The sequence below is a fragment of the Ambystoma mexicanum genome, chromosome 10 (genome assembly GCF_040938575.1).
Source record: "Ambystoma mexicanum isolate Mex_15411 chromosome 10, UKY_AmexF1_1, whole genome shotgun sequence".
Lineage (NCBI taxonomy): Eukaryota > Metazoa > Chordata > Amphibia > Caudata > Ambystomatidae > Ambystoma > Ambystoma mexicanum.
This window is the reverse complement of record NC_090932.1, coordinates 1,094,878,541-1,094,893,217: the sequence shown is the minus strand read 5'-3', so window position 1 is coordinate 1,094,893,217 and position 14,677 is coordinate 1,094,878,541. Positions and strand designations below refer to the sequence as shown.

Below are 14,677 nucleotides of genomic sequence, written 5' to 3'. Positions count from 1 at the left end.
ACTACAAACAACCTTGGAAGCCAAGATCGATGCAGTTGGGTTAGATGTTGAATTGCTAAAACAAGATGTGAGGTCGCTGGCAGAACGCACAGGACAGTTGTGCAAGTAAACGCCAACACTACAGAAGTGACACAAACAAAGGTGGGAATCAAGATACTTCAACAGAAAGTAAAGTTGCTTGAAGAATGGGCAAATGATGCAGAAGGACCTGTGCGCATAAACATTAGGATCCTGGGTCTCACTGAAGGCATGGAAGTGTCTGACCCGAATATGTCGAAAACCTACTACTACAGGAATTGGGACCAGGGAACCTTACACAAGATTTCACGGTTTCAGCGTGCACACAGATCTTTATTCAGGAGACCACCGCCTGGCGCGCCTCCTAGGCCCATCATAGCCAAGATCCGAAATTACAAAGATAGAGCAAAGATTCTTGCATTCTCGAGAACAGGAGGCACAATACAAAGGGCCGCAGCTAAACTGGCGATGTACCCGGACTACACCTTCCAAGTACAGAAGAGAAGAGCCCAATTTATTGCTACAAAGTAGAGATTGAGGAGACTGATGGACAATTAGGGACAGGTGAATTACAAGGAGGACTGAACCATAATGCTGATATAATAATAGCCACAGAACAATTGTGAGCTCTAAACCTGGAGTCATACATAGGAGATGCCGAATACGAACAAATGTACAGGAGCAGAACAGCAGGAAGAACAGACACAGTGTCTGAGTAGGAGAGTCACTAAGTAAAGGAATGCTCCTACTACCCCACCTATATTGTACCGGGTGCGTTAGGTACCCGCCCATTGGGCGCCGAACGCCTGTTTATTTGACTAGTAGGGGAGGGAGCGGAAGCGGGTTAGCCCGAGCATGCACGGCAGAGCTGGGCGAGTTAAGTTGGGAGGGGGGCAGTTGGGTAAGGGGGGAGTTGGGAGTTGTACTGGGGAAAGGGAGGGGAGCCAGAAAGAGCATTCCGAAGTCACAGACACGCAGTGCGTTTCAATGTACAGGACAGACACAGGGATAGAGGGACAGCCACAGAGTCCTAAGGTACATGCACAAAATGGAGGGTAGTATTAGAGTAATGGCCTGGAATGTTTGGGGACTCAATAACTACGAGAAGAGGCATAGAATAATTACATACCTGCGTTGACATAAGATATGTGTGGCACTACTGCAGGAAACGCACCTAAACAAACCGAGACAAGACAAACTAGCACAGAAATGGGGAGGCCAGGTTGCAGGTTCCACATATTCAGCATACGCTAGGGGAGTCCTCATTTGGATGGCCCGACTGTCCCGCTCAGGATACTACACACGAAGACGGATGACGAAGACAGGATGGTAGTAATATATGGGACACTGGAAAACAGAGGTATGCATAGTGAGTACATATGCACCGAACCATGACGCCACCACTTTTTTCAGATCATTGCATGCAAGGTTAGGGCCTTATAGAGGTGGGGTTATACTATGGGGTGGTGATTTCCATTGCACACTGAACCCAAATATTGACAGGTTGGGTGACAAGTTCAGAAGACCGGCACCACCCACCAAAGTATTGAATACCCTACTATAATCCTTTAACTTGGTATATATATGGAGGTCCATACATCCAGAGGCTAGGGATTATTTGCACCACACCACGCCACACCAAGTGTACACAAGGCTTGATTACCCATTTACTGGGGAGGAACACATGAGGGAATTCGAAGAGGCCGAATACAAGGCAAGGGTGTTATCGGATAATGCCCCGTTGGAATCGAAATGGGTGAAAACCACGCCAAGACCCCCAATACCAACCTAGAGACACAGGAGCGAATCCCTATCAGATACGGCATTCAAAAAGCATGTGAGAAAACATATAGAGGAATTTTTCAAAATTAATGAAGACAGCGTTAAAACAGAGGGGTAGTATGGGAGACATACAAGGTGGTGAGCAGAGGAGAGATGATATCCAAAACAGAGGGGGTACGCAAGGCCATCACTTCAGAATAAAACGGACTAGAGCAAGAACTAGCGGAGGCAGAGAGGAAGAACAGTGTAGGTCATGGCCAAATAAGTGAAGAAGCTAAATCGAGACTCAAGCGTATGGCCCAGTGGGATAGACAGGGCAAATTCAGCTACATGAGATATGTAGAAAAAGTACATGGACAAGGGGACAAACCAAGCAGACTGCTAGCATCGCTATCAACAAATAATGAAAGGAAAACACCAATACACTCAGTCCGTACTGAAGAAGGCAGCATATTTAACACTCAGGTAGGGGTGAACAAAGCTTTTTATGAATACTACAGGGGGCTGTATGAGGACACTGGGAGAGAGCGGAGCGAGGTATTACAAGAAGGATTATACCTAATAACCTTACCGCACCTTGAGGCACATAAAACACACGTTAGATGAACCCATAACGACAGATGAGGTGACAGCTATAATAAGGGCGCTACCCTCAGGCAATGCTCCAGGCACATACGGTTTGCTGGCCGAATACAACAAAGAATACGTAAACAGCCTTACACCTGTCCTGACGAAAGTATACAATGAGGTATTTGAGGCAGGAATTCTCCCAGATAGTGTGAGGGAAGCAGTGATAATACCACTCCCTGAAACCAACAAAAGCACAGCGGATTGTGGCTCCCATAGGCCCTTGTCCCTACTGAATCAGGACATCAAAGTCCTAACAGCACTATTAGTGAATAGGCTCAGGAGAGTAATAGATGAGCTGATCCACCCTGATCAAACGGGATATGTTCCAGGCAAGAACATTTCTTGGAACCTGCAGAGGCTAAACCATGTTATAAGCAGCGCAGAAGGAAGGGTAGGGCACTGTGCAGTAGCTTGGCTAGACGCAGTGAAGGCATTTGATTTGTTGCATTCGGACTGGCATTATGCAACAATGGGCAAGCTAGGCTTTGGGCCAAATTACAGGAGATGGGTTAAACTGTTATATACTAAGCCTATGGCGAGGGTAAGAATGGGGGCATCTTTTCTGATAGATTGGAGTTACAGAAGGGCACTAGACAGGGTTGTCCGCTATGCCCGATGCTTTATATCATAGCAATGGAACCCATAGCGGCCTTCTTACGGCAGGAATACCAAGATGCTGGTATCACAACAGATGGGGTGCAACATATATTGTCAATGTACGCAGACGACATGTTATTGTATGTACAGGATCCTGAGGAGAACCTTCAACACGTATGAGATGTACTAGACAACTTTAGCAGATTGTCAGGAATCACATTTAACAAGACCAAATCCTGTTTATTCCCACTGGCCAAACTTGCTGAGGGAAGCAGCGCTGAGCTACCATCCCAAACACTACCGTGGCTTAAAAACACCTTCTGGTATCTGGGCTTGGACATCTACCATAACCCGAAGCAGGAACATATACACAACACCATTAAAGCGACGGAAGAGCGAGTAAACTCAATGAAATTCTGGGCTAAGTTACCTCTATCGGTAATGGGGAGAGCTGCACTACTAAAAATGGTGGCGCTGCCCAGGTTGGTGCATTGCTTTGGCAACGTCCCATACATCTCGACAGAGAATGCAGAAGCTTCTTATGGCAAGGCAGTAGACAGAGTGGCGCTCAGCACTCTGCAGCGACTTTATGAAAAGGGGGACTGATAATCCCAAATTTTGGACTTTATTACCTGGCAAATCAGATGCAGTATGTAGTATGTAGTAGGCTGGCTAGCACACAACCCCACAGTAGACACAGCACTCCTACAACCAGCAATACAACATTTAGATTTGAATGACTTAGCATGGGTACCCCCACCAGAACCACAAGGATACCCGCAGCTAGTGAAACTAGGTATGCAAATATGGAAAAGATTATGGCGTACTTCATGCTGACTTACTAGGCACAGAGGATGTGGTGTCACATTTTTTTATTTATAGTTGGGATACCCGGGGCAACTCCTTAGCTAAACCAGGACCCTTCTTTTAGTTTCCAGGTGAAAAATAAGAGACAATATGGATGCAGCCCAATGATCAGAGGACATCTCGGACCCTCATGCACAACGCCTAATATTAGCAGCCCACATTGAACATACTCACGCCCACTCATCCTTTCAGCCATGATCCCAGGCTATAGTTGGCTTGAATACAGAAAATAACAATGCATCACCTGGACTCACTGCACTAAGAGTAGATAGAGGCACTATACAAATACACAGAACCTAACAAGTACCAACATTACATACTATATTGTTATTATTATTACGGTATTTCTTTTTATTGAGCATGGACCTAGCTCAGAGAAGCAACAGAGTGCTTTACAGAGGTGTACAACAATACAGATGCATAACAGAATGCTTTTCAGAGGTAACAACAGAACAAATATACAGCAGGGGTAGGATACAGAGGGGCACAGAGGAGGGGTACAGCTGCACCGCGTGGCGGGGAGCAGGCAGCATCTAGCGAGTCAGATGTTGTGAGGGCCGACGTGATGGCCTAGGTGTTGAGGATAGACCCCTTGAAGAGGTGGGTCTTGAGTTCTTTTCTGAATTGTAGGAGCGTGGGGGTGAGTCTGATGCTGACAGGGAGGAGGATCCATGGTCTTGGACGTAGGCAGAGAAGGTTGGTTTTCTGGTCATTTCCTTTTTGCAGCAGTGGATTTCAAACCTGCATGTGTACTGGCTTCTGGTGGTGCGCTGTCCGCCAGATATGCTGAGTTTCTCCATGATGTAGCTGGGCGACTTGAGGGCGACTACCTTATAGATGATGCAGCAAGACTTGAAAGTGATTTCTGCATGCAGTGGGAGCCGGTGAAGGTCGATAAGGGGCCGGGGTGATGTGGTGGTATCTGCATAGACCCTTGATGAGGCATGTGGCTGCATGAAGGTCACTTCTCAGGGGCACAAGGGAAGACGGCAGGAGGCCTTCGAGGAGTGCACTGCCCCCATGCAGGCGGGATAGAACCAGTTCTTGAATGGTGGATCTAAAGCTGTCCAGAGGAAGGAAGGGCTTGACTTTCTGCAGGAGGGAGAGCTGATACCAAGCTGTCTGAGAGTGTCTTAAAGGAGAGGTGTTTGTCGATCTGGAATCGAAGGAACTTGGTGTAGAAGGTAAGCTCAGGTGTGAAGACCTCAGAGTTCATGGTTGCTAGCCAGTGGGACAAAACCACAGAACAGGTTATGATGCCATGTTCGTTCTGGAGAGGGGCACCTGCTACCTTTTTTGAAAGTTTTGCAAGGAACTTGGGGTTGGTCCCCCTGACTTACATGGGGGAACCCAGATGTGGACTCCCTGCTCACTGTGCTCAGACAGGCACAGCTCCACCTCACTGAAGAGGACCAACAAGGCTGAAACACGTGTATGGGGTTGCCGTTGGTACTCTTGTTCAGAAGGGAATTCGCATAGCATTCCGGTGCTGTACTGCTGATGTGGGCGGGACAAAGACTGATATGCAAATGTATTTTCCCATCTGTGAAAAGGTACAATGAGCAAAAAGTGATGGCTGCGAACTTTCAAAATGGGACAAAACGACAGAACAGGTTATCATGCCAAGTTCTTTCTGGAGAGGGGCGCCTGCTACCTTTTTTGAAAATGTATGTCTGGGTGTTCGGTGTTGTTGGTGAGGAGTGGGAATTTGGTCTTTGAGGGGTTGAGCTTCAAGTATGCAATGGAAATCCAAGACTGGGTCAGCGAGAGGCAGGTTTTGAGCCTATGGAGGTCCTTGATGGAGTCAATCCTGAGGTATATCTGTGTGTCATCAGCATATTGGTGGATGTGGATGTTGTGTGTGACTAATAATAATAATAATTTGGCATTTATATAGCGCTACGAACCCTCAGGTATCTGAGCGCTGCTTATTATTACCCACGGTGTGTGGTGCTCATTTATCGACCTCGGAAGGATGAAAGGCTGATTTTGGCCCCGCCGGGATTCGAACCTGCGTTAGCAGGCTCTGCACGAATGTCAAAGTGAGCGCTCTACTCACTGTGCCACTTGACCGACTAGGAGGGCTCCAAGCGGCTCCATGTATAGATTGAAAATCACTGGGGAGAGGATGGAACCCTGTGGGACTCCACAGGTGACAAGTAGCATTGGCAATCTAGAGGAGTCCATCTGAACAAACTGCTGGCAGTTGACGAGCTAGGACTTGAACCAGTGTAGGACAAGGTTTCTGATCCCCATGCACCATTGCAGGGTGTCTGTAAGTGCATGGTGGTCTACTGTGTCTAAAGCGGCGAAGAGGTTGAGTAGAACGAGGAGGTAGGGGTGGGCATTGTCAAGGATGTTGAAAGCATCGTCAACCACCTTTATGGTTGAAGTCTCCATGCTGCATCTGGGTCTGAACCCAGATTTGTAGGTCTGGAGGAGACTGTTGGTGTCGATGTGTTGCAGCAGTTGTGCAGCTACCGCTTTCTCAATGATCTTACCTAGGAAGTGAAGATGGATAATGGGGGCGATAGTTACCTAGGTTGTCAGGATCCAAAGTGGAATTCTTAAGTAGAGGGAGGATTTGTCCTGTCTTTACTGTTGATGGGACGGTGCCTTGAGTTAGGGAGCTGTTGATGATCTCCAGGTAGAGAAGGAGAGCTTCTGCAGGGAAGGTCTTGAGATTGGATGCTGGGAGGATATTGTCTGTATACAATGTGGCTCTGCGGGCAGCCAGGGTTTCTACCAGGACCTCTGGCGAGAGGGTCTTGAATGTTGTCCAGGGTGTGAAGATTTCCAGAGGAGAGACATGAGGTGGGTCTGTGGATGCAGAGCTGGTGTCTATGTGCTGGCGAATCTTGCTGATTTTATCTATGAAGAAGGTGTTGATGGCGGTGGATTTTTCAAAGGACTGTAATATGCCAGGGTCGGGTGGTGGGATGACGCAGTGCTTGACCACTTTGTAGATGGCTCTGCTTTTGTTGTCGGCTTCTGCTATGGTATTCTTAGAATAGGAGGGCTTGGCTGTGTTGGTTAGTTGTCGGCAGGTTGCTCAGAGTTCCTCGAGGAGTGCCAGGGTGGGTGCAGCCACCAGGTTTTCTCTAGTTTTCAGAGGACTCTTTTGCTGATGTTGAGTTCTTGCATGTGCCAGGGTGCTGACGGTTTCAGTTTAACAGGTGCAGTGTTTCAAAGGCACGTGTCAGTTGTTGGAGGCTGATAGGGTGGCGTGGAGTGCTACCAGTAGAGAGTTGCATTTTGGTTGGGTGTGTTCTGTCCATGTAATGTGGAGGTTGCGAGGTCTTCCGCCAGGAACTTCTTGAAGGACCCGAAGATTTGTCTGATGGGTTTCTGCTGGGAGTGCTTGACTGGGGTGGTGTGCAGGATGTTCAAAGGCACGGCTAGGTGGTCAGACCAGTCAAGTGGGAGAGGAGAGTATGCTTTTGTTTGCCTTCTTGTGAACCTTCTTAAAGAGCCAACAATTCATTTTCTAGAGTGCGTTCGAAGAACGAGGAGCCACAGGGCCTCGTCACGAGTTGGGCGGTAGCCCTTAAATGCGTCAGTAATGCTATTACTGTCTCATTTAAGGGTCCGTCCAGTCACGAGTCTGGCAGAATTTACCCCCAAGCTGGGGTAAATGCACCAACTTAACGCCCATTTTCGGGCGCAATTAGCGTGGCGCTATCAGCACACGCTAACTGCGCCGGGGAATACCCATTACCACCCAACCCTTGATCCGGCGCTAATAGCGCTAGACCGGTTGGCGGTAATGCTATTAGCACGGGCAGTATACCAGCGGTAATACTGCTGGGATACCGACCAATTTGTGATGAGACCCAAAGTGTGACGACAGTGCACTCAGACATTGACGCTTTAACTGAATGCAATCTTGCGACTTCATCTCTGAACAAAATCACCGGGTTATACAACCTTTGGAATTAGTACTCCAGCATTGCATTGCACAAATTGTAACACATAGCAGTTGCTACCACTGTGGTCTGATGCAAGGGACAAGTGTCAACAAACTTGGAAACAAACAGATTCTCACTGCTCTGTAAAGCTCTTGCGTCACATGCATATTCACTTTCCATCTACCAGAACAAGAGGGGAGCAAAATTGTCATTAAGTGACCAATTTGCAAAATGGCACAATACCTTTCATGAGCAGTATCCATTTCACAATTGCCACAGTAACCTTTAAAATTGCATGAAACAAAAAAGAATACCTTCTTGTGAAACCGCAGAAAAAGCGATACCCACACTATGAAGAAGCCGCACTTACCGCAAGCTTTGCGTTGACTGTTAATCAGGATGCGTTGGACGGTGGCTTTGGTGAGAACAGCACCACCAGCCTTTTCAATGACTGGTATCAGGTGGAAGGCGATTTCGCTGGCCCCTCCTCTCGGGTACCATCCACCCTCGAGGTAGTGATCAATAAGAATAGAGTGTAGGGCAAAACTGGCATCCTTTGGGAATATTCCTAAACCCCAAGAGGTGGAGTGGAAATAGAAGAAATAATGGGCTAATAATGTTTATGGTTAAAAGAAATCTTAGCGCACCATGTAGAATTTTGATAACAAGTAGCACCTAAGGGAACAGCGAGAACCTTGTGATAATACATTATCTTACCCAAATATAATCCCTACAACAAGTGGCTTCTGTGGAGAGAAATTTTTGGTTTGGTTAACCTGTACTTCTAGTGGCACCCCTTTCAAAGCAAAGGATAGAGCCTTGACTCTAAAGTATTAATAATGTTGGGGTCGCCAGGAAACATATTTTGCAACTCTGAAACAGTGAAACAGTGATACAATATTTAAATACTCTCATTTTGATGCGCTTGACATCTTGATTTCCTTTTTCCTCTTTGCCCTTTTTCAACTCTTTACTTTCTTGTTTCTACCACTCTCATCCTTTTGATCTCTTAAATCATTCTCCATCTTTCTATCCATCTCCATCTCTGTCTGCCCCCCTTTTTTCTTTCTACCCCTATCTTCCTTTCTAATTATCTTTACTTTTCTGCCATCTTTACTTAAAAGGATCTATTATCTACAAAGTTCAGTGGCTTTGCCCTACAATCTGCATAGTTTGAGGGGTCAGAAATGAGAGCCGGCCACCAGGTGGTCGTGTTTTCACAAAAAGATATTTATTGAAAGAATAAGGGTTGGAAAAATGCCTGCCTGGCCATATGCTAAAGAGGAGTTCCCTTACTATAAACCAAAACTAAGGAACTGTCCGTGTCAGGATGTCAATAACTGAAAACCGTCCGGGTGTCCAAAACATCATATCCTGACTCTCACACTATAAACAAATGACAATGTGGAAGGAAAATATCTTCAACTGGCCAAAAAGTGTTCACAACAAAAATAAGTATTATTCCAACAAAAATGTTCTTCAAGGCGGGGGCCTTTGGTTCCAGACGGTGGATCCCTTTGCCTGGATTCTCAATGGTAAGAAGAATAGTCAGTTGTGCAAACAGTTTCTTGATATCTTGATTGGACTCATAAGATTCCTTTTTAGGAAACTAAGTCTTTAACAGTCTTTCTTCAATGCAATTTTCTCCTCGGTCTGGATAGTAATGTCTTTCTTTAATGTTCAACTTTCCAGGGTTCAATAAATAAACCTTAATCTTTCTTTTAACATTTCTTGGGGCTTTGCAAATTGCCTGGTTTAACCCCCTGCAGGTTTCATTATGCAATGCCGACTGCCTGGTGTAATCTCCTGCCAGGACTTCACTTTTGAGTTTCACTTGCCTGGTGTACTCCCTACCAGGTCTTTTATATTTGGATCAGTTGCTTGTTGCTTGTCAGGATTTCTTGTATGCATTTCATTAGCCTGGTCTTGGTTTACTCAGACCTCTCATTTGATTTATTCGCCTGGTGCCTTTTGTTTACCAGGACTTTTCATATATACTTCACTTGCCTGGTATCTTGCTTTACCATGTCTTCTCATTGGATTCGCTCCGTCATGTTTATTGCAGATGTGGCCTTCGGGTTTGATGTGGTATTCACAAAGTAACAATATTCAAACTGCTGTTGGCGCGGTGCCCGAAACGCCTCGGGGTCCCCGCTAGCTTCAGGTGATCTCACCGACTTTTTCCAGCATCTCTGGTCGGGTTTGCACTTCTGTGGCGTTCTGCTGTCACACGCTTTTCCATCTGGAGGCTGTAGACGTTCTTCCAGCCTCCTTCGCAGCTCCGCGATTGTGCGTCTGCTTCCCCTCATGATCGGGAATAGAGAACACCAGCCTATCGCTGAGCGCCCAGGACCTTTCTTGTGGCTCCCAGCGTCTCCACGGCACCTCCGTTTCTGCTTTGGCATCTCTCCCGCGGCAGCCTCTTCTGCTCCACCATGCCGGTAAGTAGTGTTCGTGAGCTCTCAAACTGGAGGCAATGTCTTCTCCTTCACTGCCTCTCTGAACAGTTCGCTTGTGTGCTTTAAATGTCCAGCGCACAGGTACTTTAGAAAAACAACTAGACTGCTCATTGTGTTTCAAGTTCTTGGTACATGGTTCAAACTCCTGCATCTTCTTTGTCTCAGTACTTGGAGAAGTCTGGGAGTTGAAGTTCTTAGATGTTGTTAAAGGTATGGTATTGTTTACTGGTTTTACAATAAGGACCCTTACAAGAAAAAGGTTTTATATTTGAGCAGCGCGAGTTAGTGTCATGGTTGTGTTTGGCCATAAAAATCACAAGAAGAGGATTCACTTCTCCCACCAGTAGGAACATGTATCTGACAGTATACCATGAGGGTCTGGGTAATCAGAGGTCCGTCCTCATGGAAAAGGGTCCTAGGTATAAACGGGACTGCCCCATGGGAAAGAGGGAGGCACAATCTCATCCAGTGAAGTCATGACATCTCCCCGGTAGCTGTCTCCTCCCATGTGGTCCTCCCTCATGAAACCACCCTCAGGGCCAGGATCAGGTAGCGGCTGCTGTCCCCTGGCCACATGGGCGGTGGTCACCGCCGGGGAATCTGTGATGACTCCACTGGATTCATCACAGTAGCTACAAAAACTGGGGTTGGTGAGCAGCAGTTAAGAATAATCAGCACATCCATATTTCCAAAGAAAGTGTGGACTGTTAAGTACATTTACTGACTGTGTTTTGCTGAAGTACTAGAGGATATGTCATATTTTAAATGTCTTATTGTATTGTTTGTTTATGGAGTTTCTATGAATAATCATGATGATAACGAAGAATGTCTTTTCTGTTTTATGTGCTCTATAACATATATTTGGGATGTGTTGGACAGCAGTAAAATAATTAATACATTTGATTATTAAAACATGAAATATTGAAATGGGAGGAAAAACAAAGGAAAGGTAGATAGTGAATGGAAGAAATAGAGGTAAAGAGGGACGAAGTGTAAAAGGAAGAAAGTTGGAAGACGATTCAGTTTGTTAGATTGTATCACTCGATTTCATAGGTGAAGAATGAGTGACGACTCCAATCTTGGTTTTGAAAACAAAGTAGGCAAATTATTATCTGAAAAATGACCATCCAGTGAAGTCACATGAAGGGCTCATTTTTGTGACAAAGTTATTTGTTTTTAGTATGTTGCTATCCTTTAAAGAGACATTCCCATGCACATATAGTTAATACATGAAAGTGGTCCCGAGTGGCATCTTGGAAAACACTCCCAAGAACTGCCAACTGTCCAGGACAAATCCACAACCCAATAAAGACACATGACACAGGTTTGACGATAACAAGGATGTTAGGATTTACTGTGAACTGCTTAGTGAAGTTTCAACTGTCTGTTCAGCATCGTTTTTAAAAAACAAAAGCCTGCACCAAAAGTGTTATTTTGGGACATTGCAGCAGGGTTTCAGGTCATCTTCGTCTGTCATGTTACACAAACCAAAGTCTTGGAAGCAATGAAGCAGTCTCTTACCACAAAGCCTTAAAGCCATGATTGTACTGAGTGATGGGACGAATCCCGGCAGATCCGTCACTTCTCCCCATGAGGGAGCCACCCCCTTTGGGACTAGGGAGGTGAGCCTGCTACTGTTAACACCCCCTAGGGGACAGGGTAAGCAGGATCCTTCTGGAGGCGAATCTGCCTTAGGGGACAGAGACCCGGATACGGATACGTCATCATTTTTTTCCCCTACTACCAACACCTTTATAGGGTATTTAGAGACTACGGTTTACAATAAGCACCGACACCCTTTTGTAATGGCCGGTGTTGCTTCTGACCTGTGTCCAATCTCCTGCGAAGACTCAGGAGAAACAAGTGCACCAGCCCCCAGAGGAGCCCCCAGAGGATGGCCAATCACAGGAGGTCCTCAACAGATGCCACAGAGTTGAACCGTGCCAAAAGACCCAAAGGAGGTGCAACCAGGAGGACAGGAAGGCCAGTAGCATTGGCTACGAGGCCCCGGACACAGACCAGGGGAGTGTGATAAGATGCAGCTGCCGGGGTAGCCCGGAGAGGTTGCAAGACCAAGGAAGCAGACCCTCAGCAGGTTGACAGGGAACCCAGTTAAGAAGTCACGTAAGCGACTCTGTGCAGAATGCGCTGTGTGACCGAGGAAGTCGAGTCTTGGCACACCAAATCCCAACCCAGTTGAAGAGTCTATGCAGTGGCTCAATTGGAGACGGAGGCGAAAGCGCGGAAAAAGAAGGAAAGGAACCAGGAGTAGGGCAGAGGAGGAATACCCCAGAGGAGGGGAGTATAGAAGAGAGACACCACAGAGTGCGGCAAAAAGCAGAAAACCCCAGAGTGGGGACTGCAGGAGAGAAACGCCCCCGAGTGGGAAGAAAGTGAGAAGACCCCAGGGTGATGAGAAAAGGAGAACATCCCAGAGTGGGGAGAAAAGGAGTATGCCCCAAAGTGGGGAGGCAAGAAAAAAAAACAGAGTGTGAAGTGAAAGTGAGAAAACCCCCAGAGCATGGAATGAGAAAAACAAGCAACCAACGGTGGGGAGAGAGAGAGAGAAGGCCCAAGAGGATGAAGTGAGAAGAAGCAAAGCCCCAGAGTGGTGAGGAGGAACTCCCCAGAGTAGTACGTGAGATGAAAAACAGACGAAGAGTGGGGAGAGAGCGAGGGAGAACACACTGCAAAGTGGGGAGAAAGACAGAAGAAACCCTGAGTGGAGAGAAACTGGAAAGACCTGTGACGTATCTCAAGAGGTTGTCACTACTTTAGATGGGGGAGCCCCCTTCCATGAGGTCATGGAGGTGAGGCCGCTACGCGATATTCCCCCTGGGCGTGGTGCCCAGCAGGAGGATCTCATGGAGACGGAAACCCCATTGCGAGTGGTGACCAGCTTGGGAAAACACATTAGGGGGAAGATTGATCTTTGTTTTTTACTTTTTATGCTGATCCAAAAATATATAGTATTGAATCAGATGAAATGATATGCTGTCTTTCTTGAATTGGAGAAAGCTTTCGATTCTGTATCGAGGGAAGCTTTATGGAATACATTAACTGCACGTGGAGTTCTCCGGTCTCTGATTCGGATCATAAGGCTCCTCTATTCTGGAAATAGCGCTTCAGTTCGCTATGGTTTGGGAGGTGAGAACACCAACGCCTTTGAAGTTGGAAAAGGGGTAAGACAGGTTTGTTCAATGGCCCCCCTTTTGTTTAATCTTTACATTCAAGAGATAACAGATAAGTTAATAAAAGATTGCTGGGACTGTCCTAAACTAGGTCTGGATAAGTTGTTTTACGCCGATGACACCGTTTTATTAGCAACAACACCACAAGGACTTACAAAATCTTTGGCAACCTTTATGAACAAATGTAAAGAAATAGATTTGAAGCTAAATATTGGGAAATCTAAGGTGATGGTATGCAAGCCTCAATTTTCAAAATCCATCCCCTTGGTGTTAAAAGTGAATGGAAAACATCTTGAGCAAGTTAAAAACTTTGACTATCTTGGGTGTACATTTCAAGAATCAGATAGATAGGGAGCCCCAGTAAGGCGGTCTGTGGGTACTTTAAAAAAGTATGAGGGGTCTATTCAGGTGTTTCATGCGAGCCATGGGAATGGTGCAATTTCACCAGCACTAGATTTATATGCTAAGCAGGCAGTCCCGGCGGCTTCATGTGGGGCAGAATTGTGGGGTTATGCCTGTTTGGGAAAACTTACCACTGCTGAATTAAAATTCCTGAAAACACTGCTTTCGTTGCCTAGGAGTACTCATCAGCTTTGTGTAACCCCAGTGGCATCTAAAGCATTGATCAACCCTGTATTGTTCTGGTTAAGACTATGGAACCAAGAAGGGCTAGAGAAACACAGACGCATTAAACCACATAATGGCCCTCATTACAACCCAGGCATTAAGGGGTTAACAGCGCCGTAAAAGGTGGCGGCGCCGTTAAACCCTTAACGCCTGATTACGAGGTCCCTTTGCGGGTTGGAGACTTTAACGCCTGCTTTTTGCAGGCGTTAAAAACCAACCCGCAAAGGGACCTTGGTGCTAAGTACGGTGCCGCAATTTGCGGCACCGTACTTAGCGCCTTCCCCATTTCCATTGAGCCCTCTGGGGCAAAAATGGGAATGGGGAAGGGCCATGGCGGCATGGGGAATTACCGCCCCACCAACCTCGGAATAGGGCGGTAATTCCCCATTCCGCCATGGCAGAGTCGGTAAGTTACCGGCATGGACCATGGTGCTATTAGCACCATGGTCCAACACCAGGGTCGTAATGAGGGACAATGTCCCTAAATGGAGGTAAATTCATAGAATGGCTTTGACATGTAAAAAAAAAGACCGTTTGAGGAATAGGGCGTGAGAACTTATGGGCTAACCCCCGGGACCAGCCACTGGGAATCAGGAAA

At 46.5% G+C, this 14,677-nt stretch overlaps 1 protein-coding gene across 3 annotated transcripts in view; it reads right to left on the bottom strand.

Moving 5' to 3' along the window:
* Positions 1-14,677, bottom strand: part of LOC138492013 (all-trans-retinol 13,14-reductase-like) — a 183,687-nt gene that overhangs the window by 57,791 nt on the left and 111,219 nt on the right. For all 3 annotated transcript variants that reach the window (XM_069618933.1, XM_069618932.1, XM_069618931.1), the window contains exon 5: positions 8,173-8,370. In XM_069618933.1, coding sequence (XP_069475034.1) covers positions 8,173-8,370 — 198 coding nt within the window. The remainder of the gene's footprint in view (positions 1-8,172; positions 8,371-14,677) is intronic.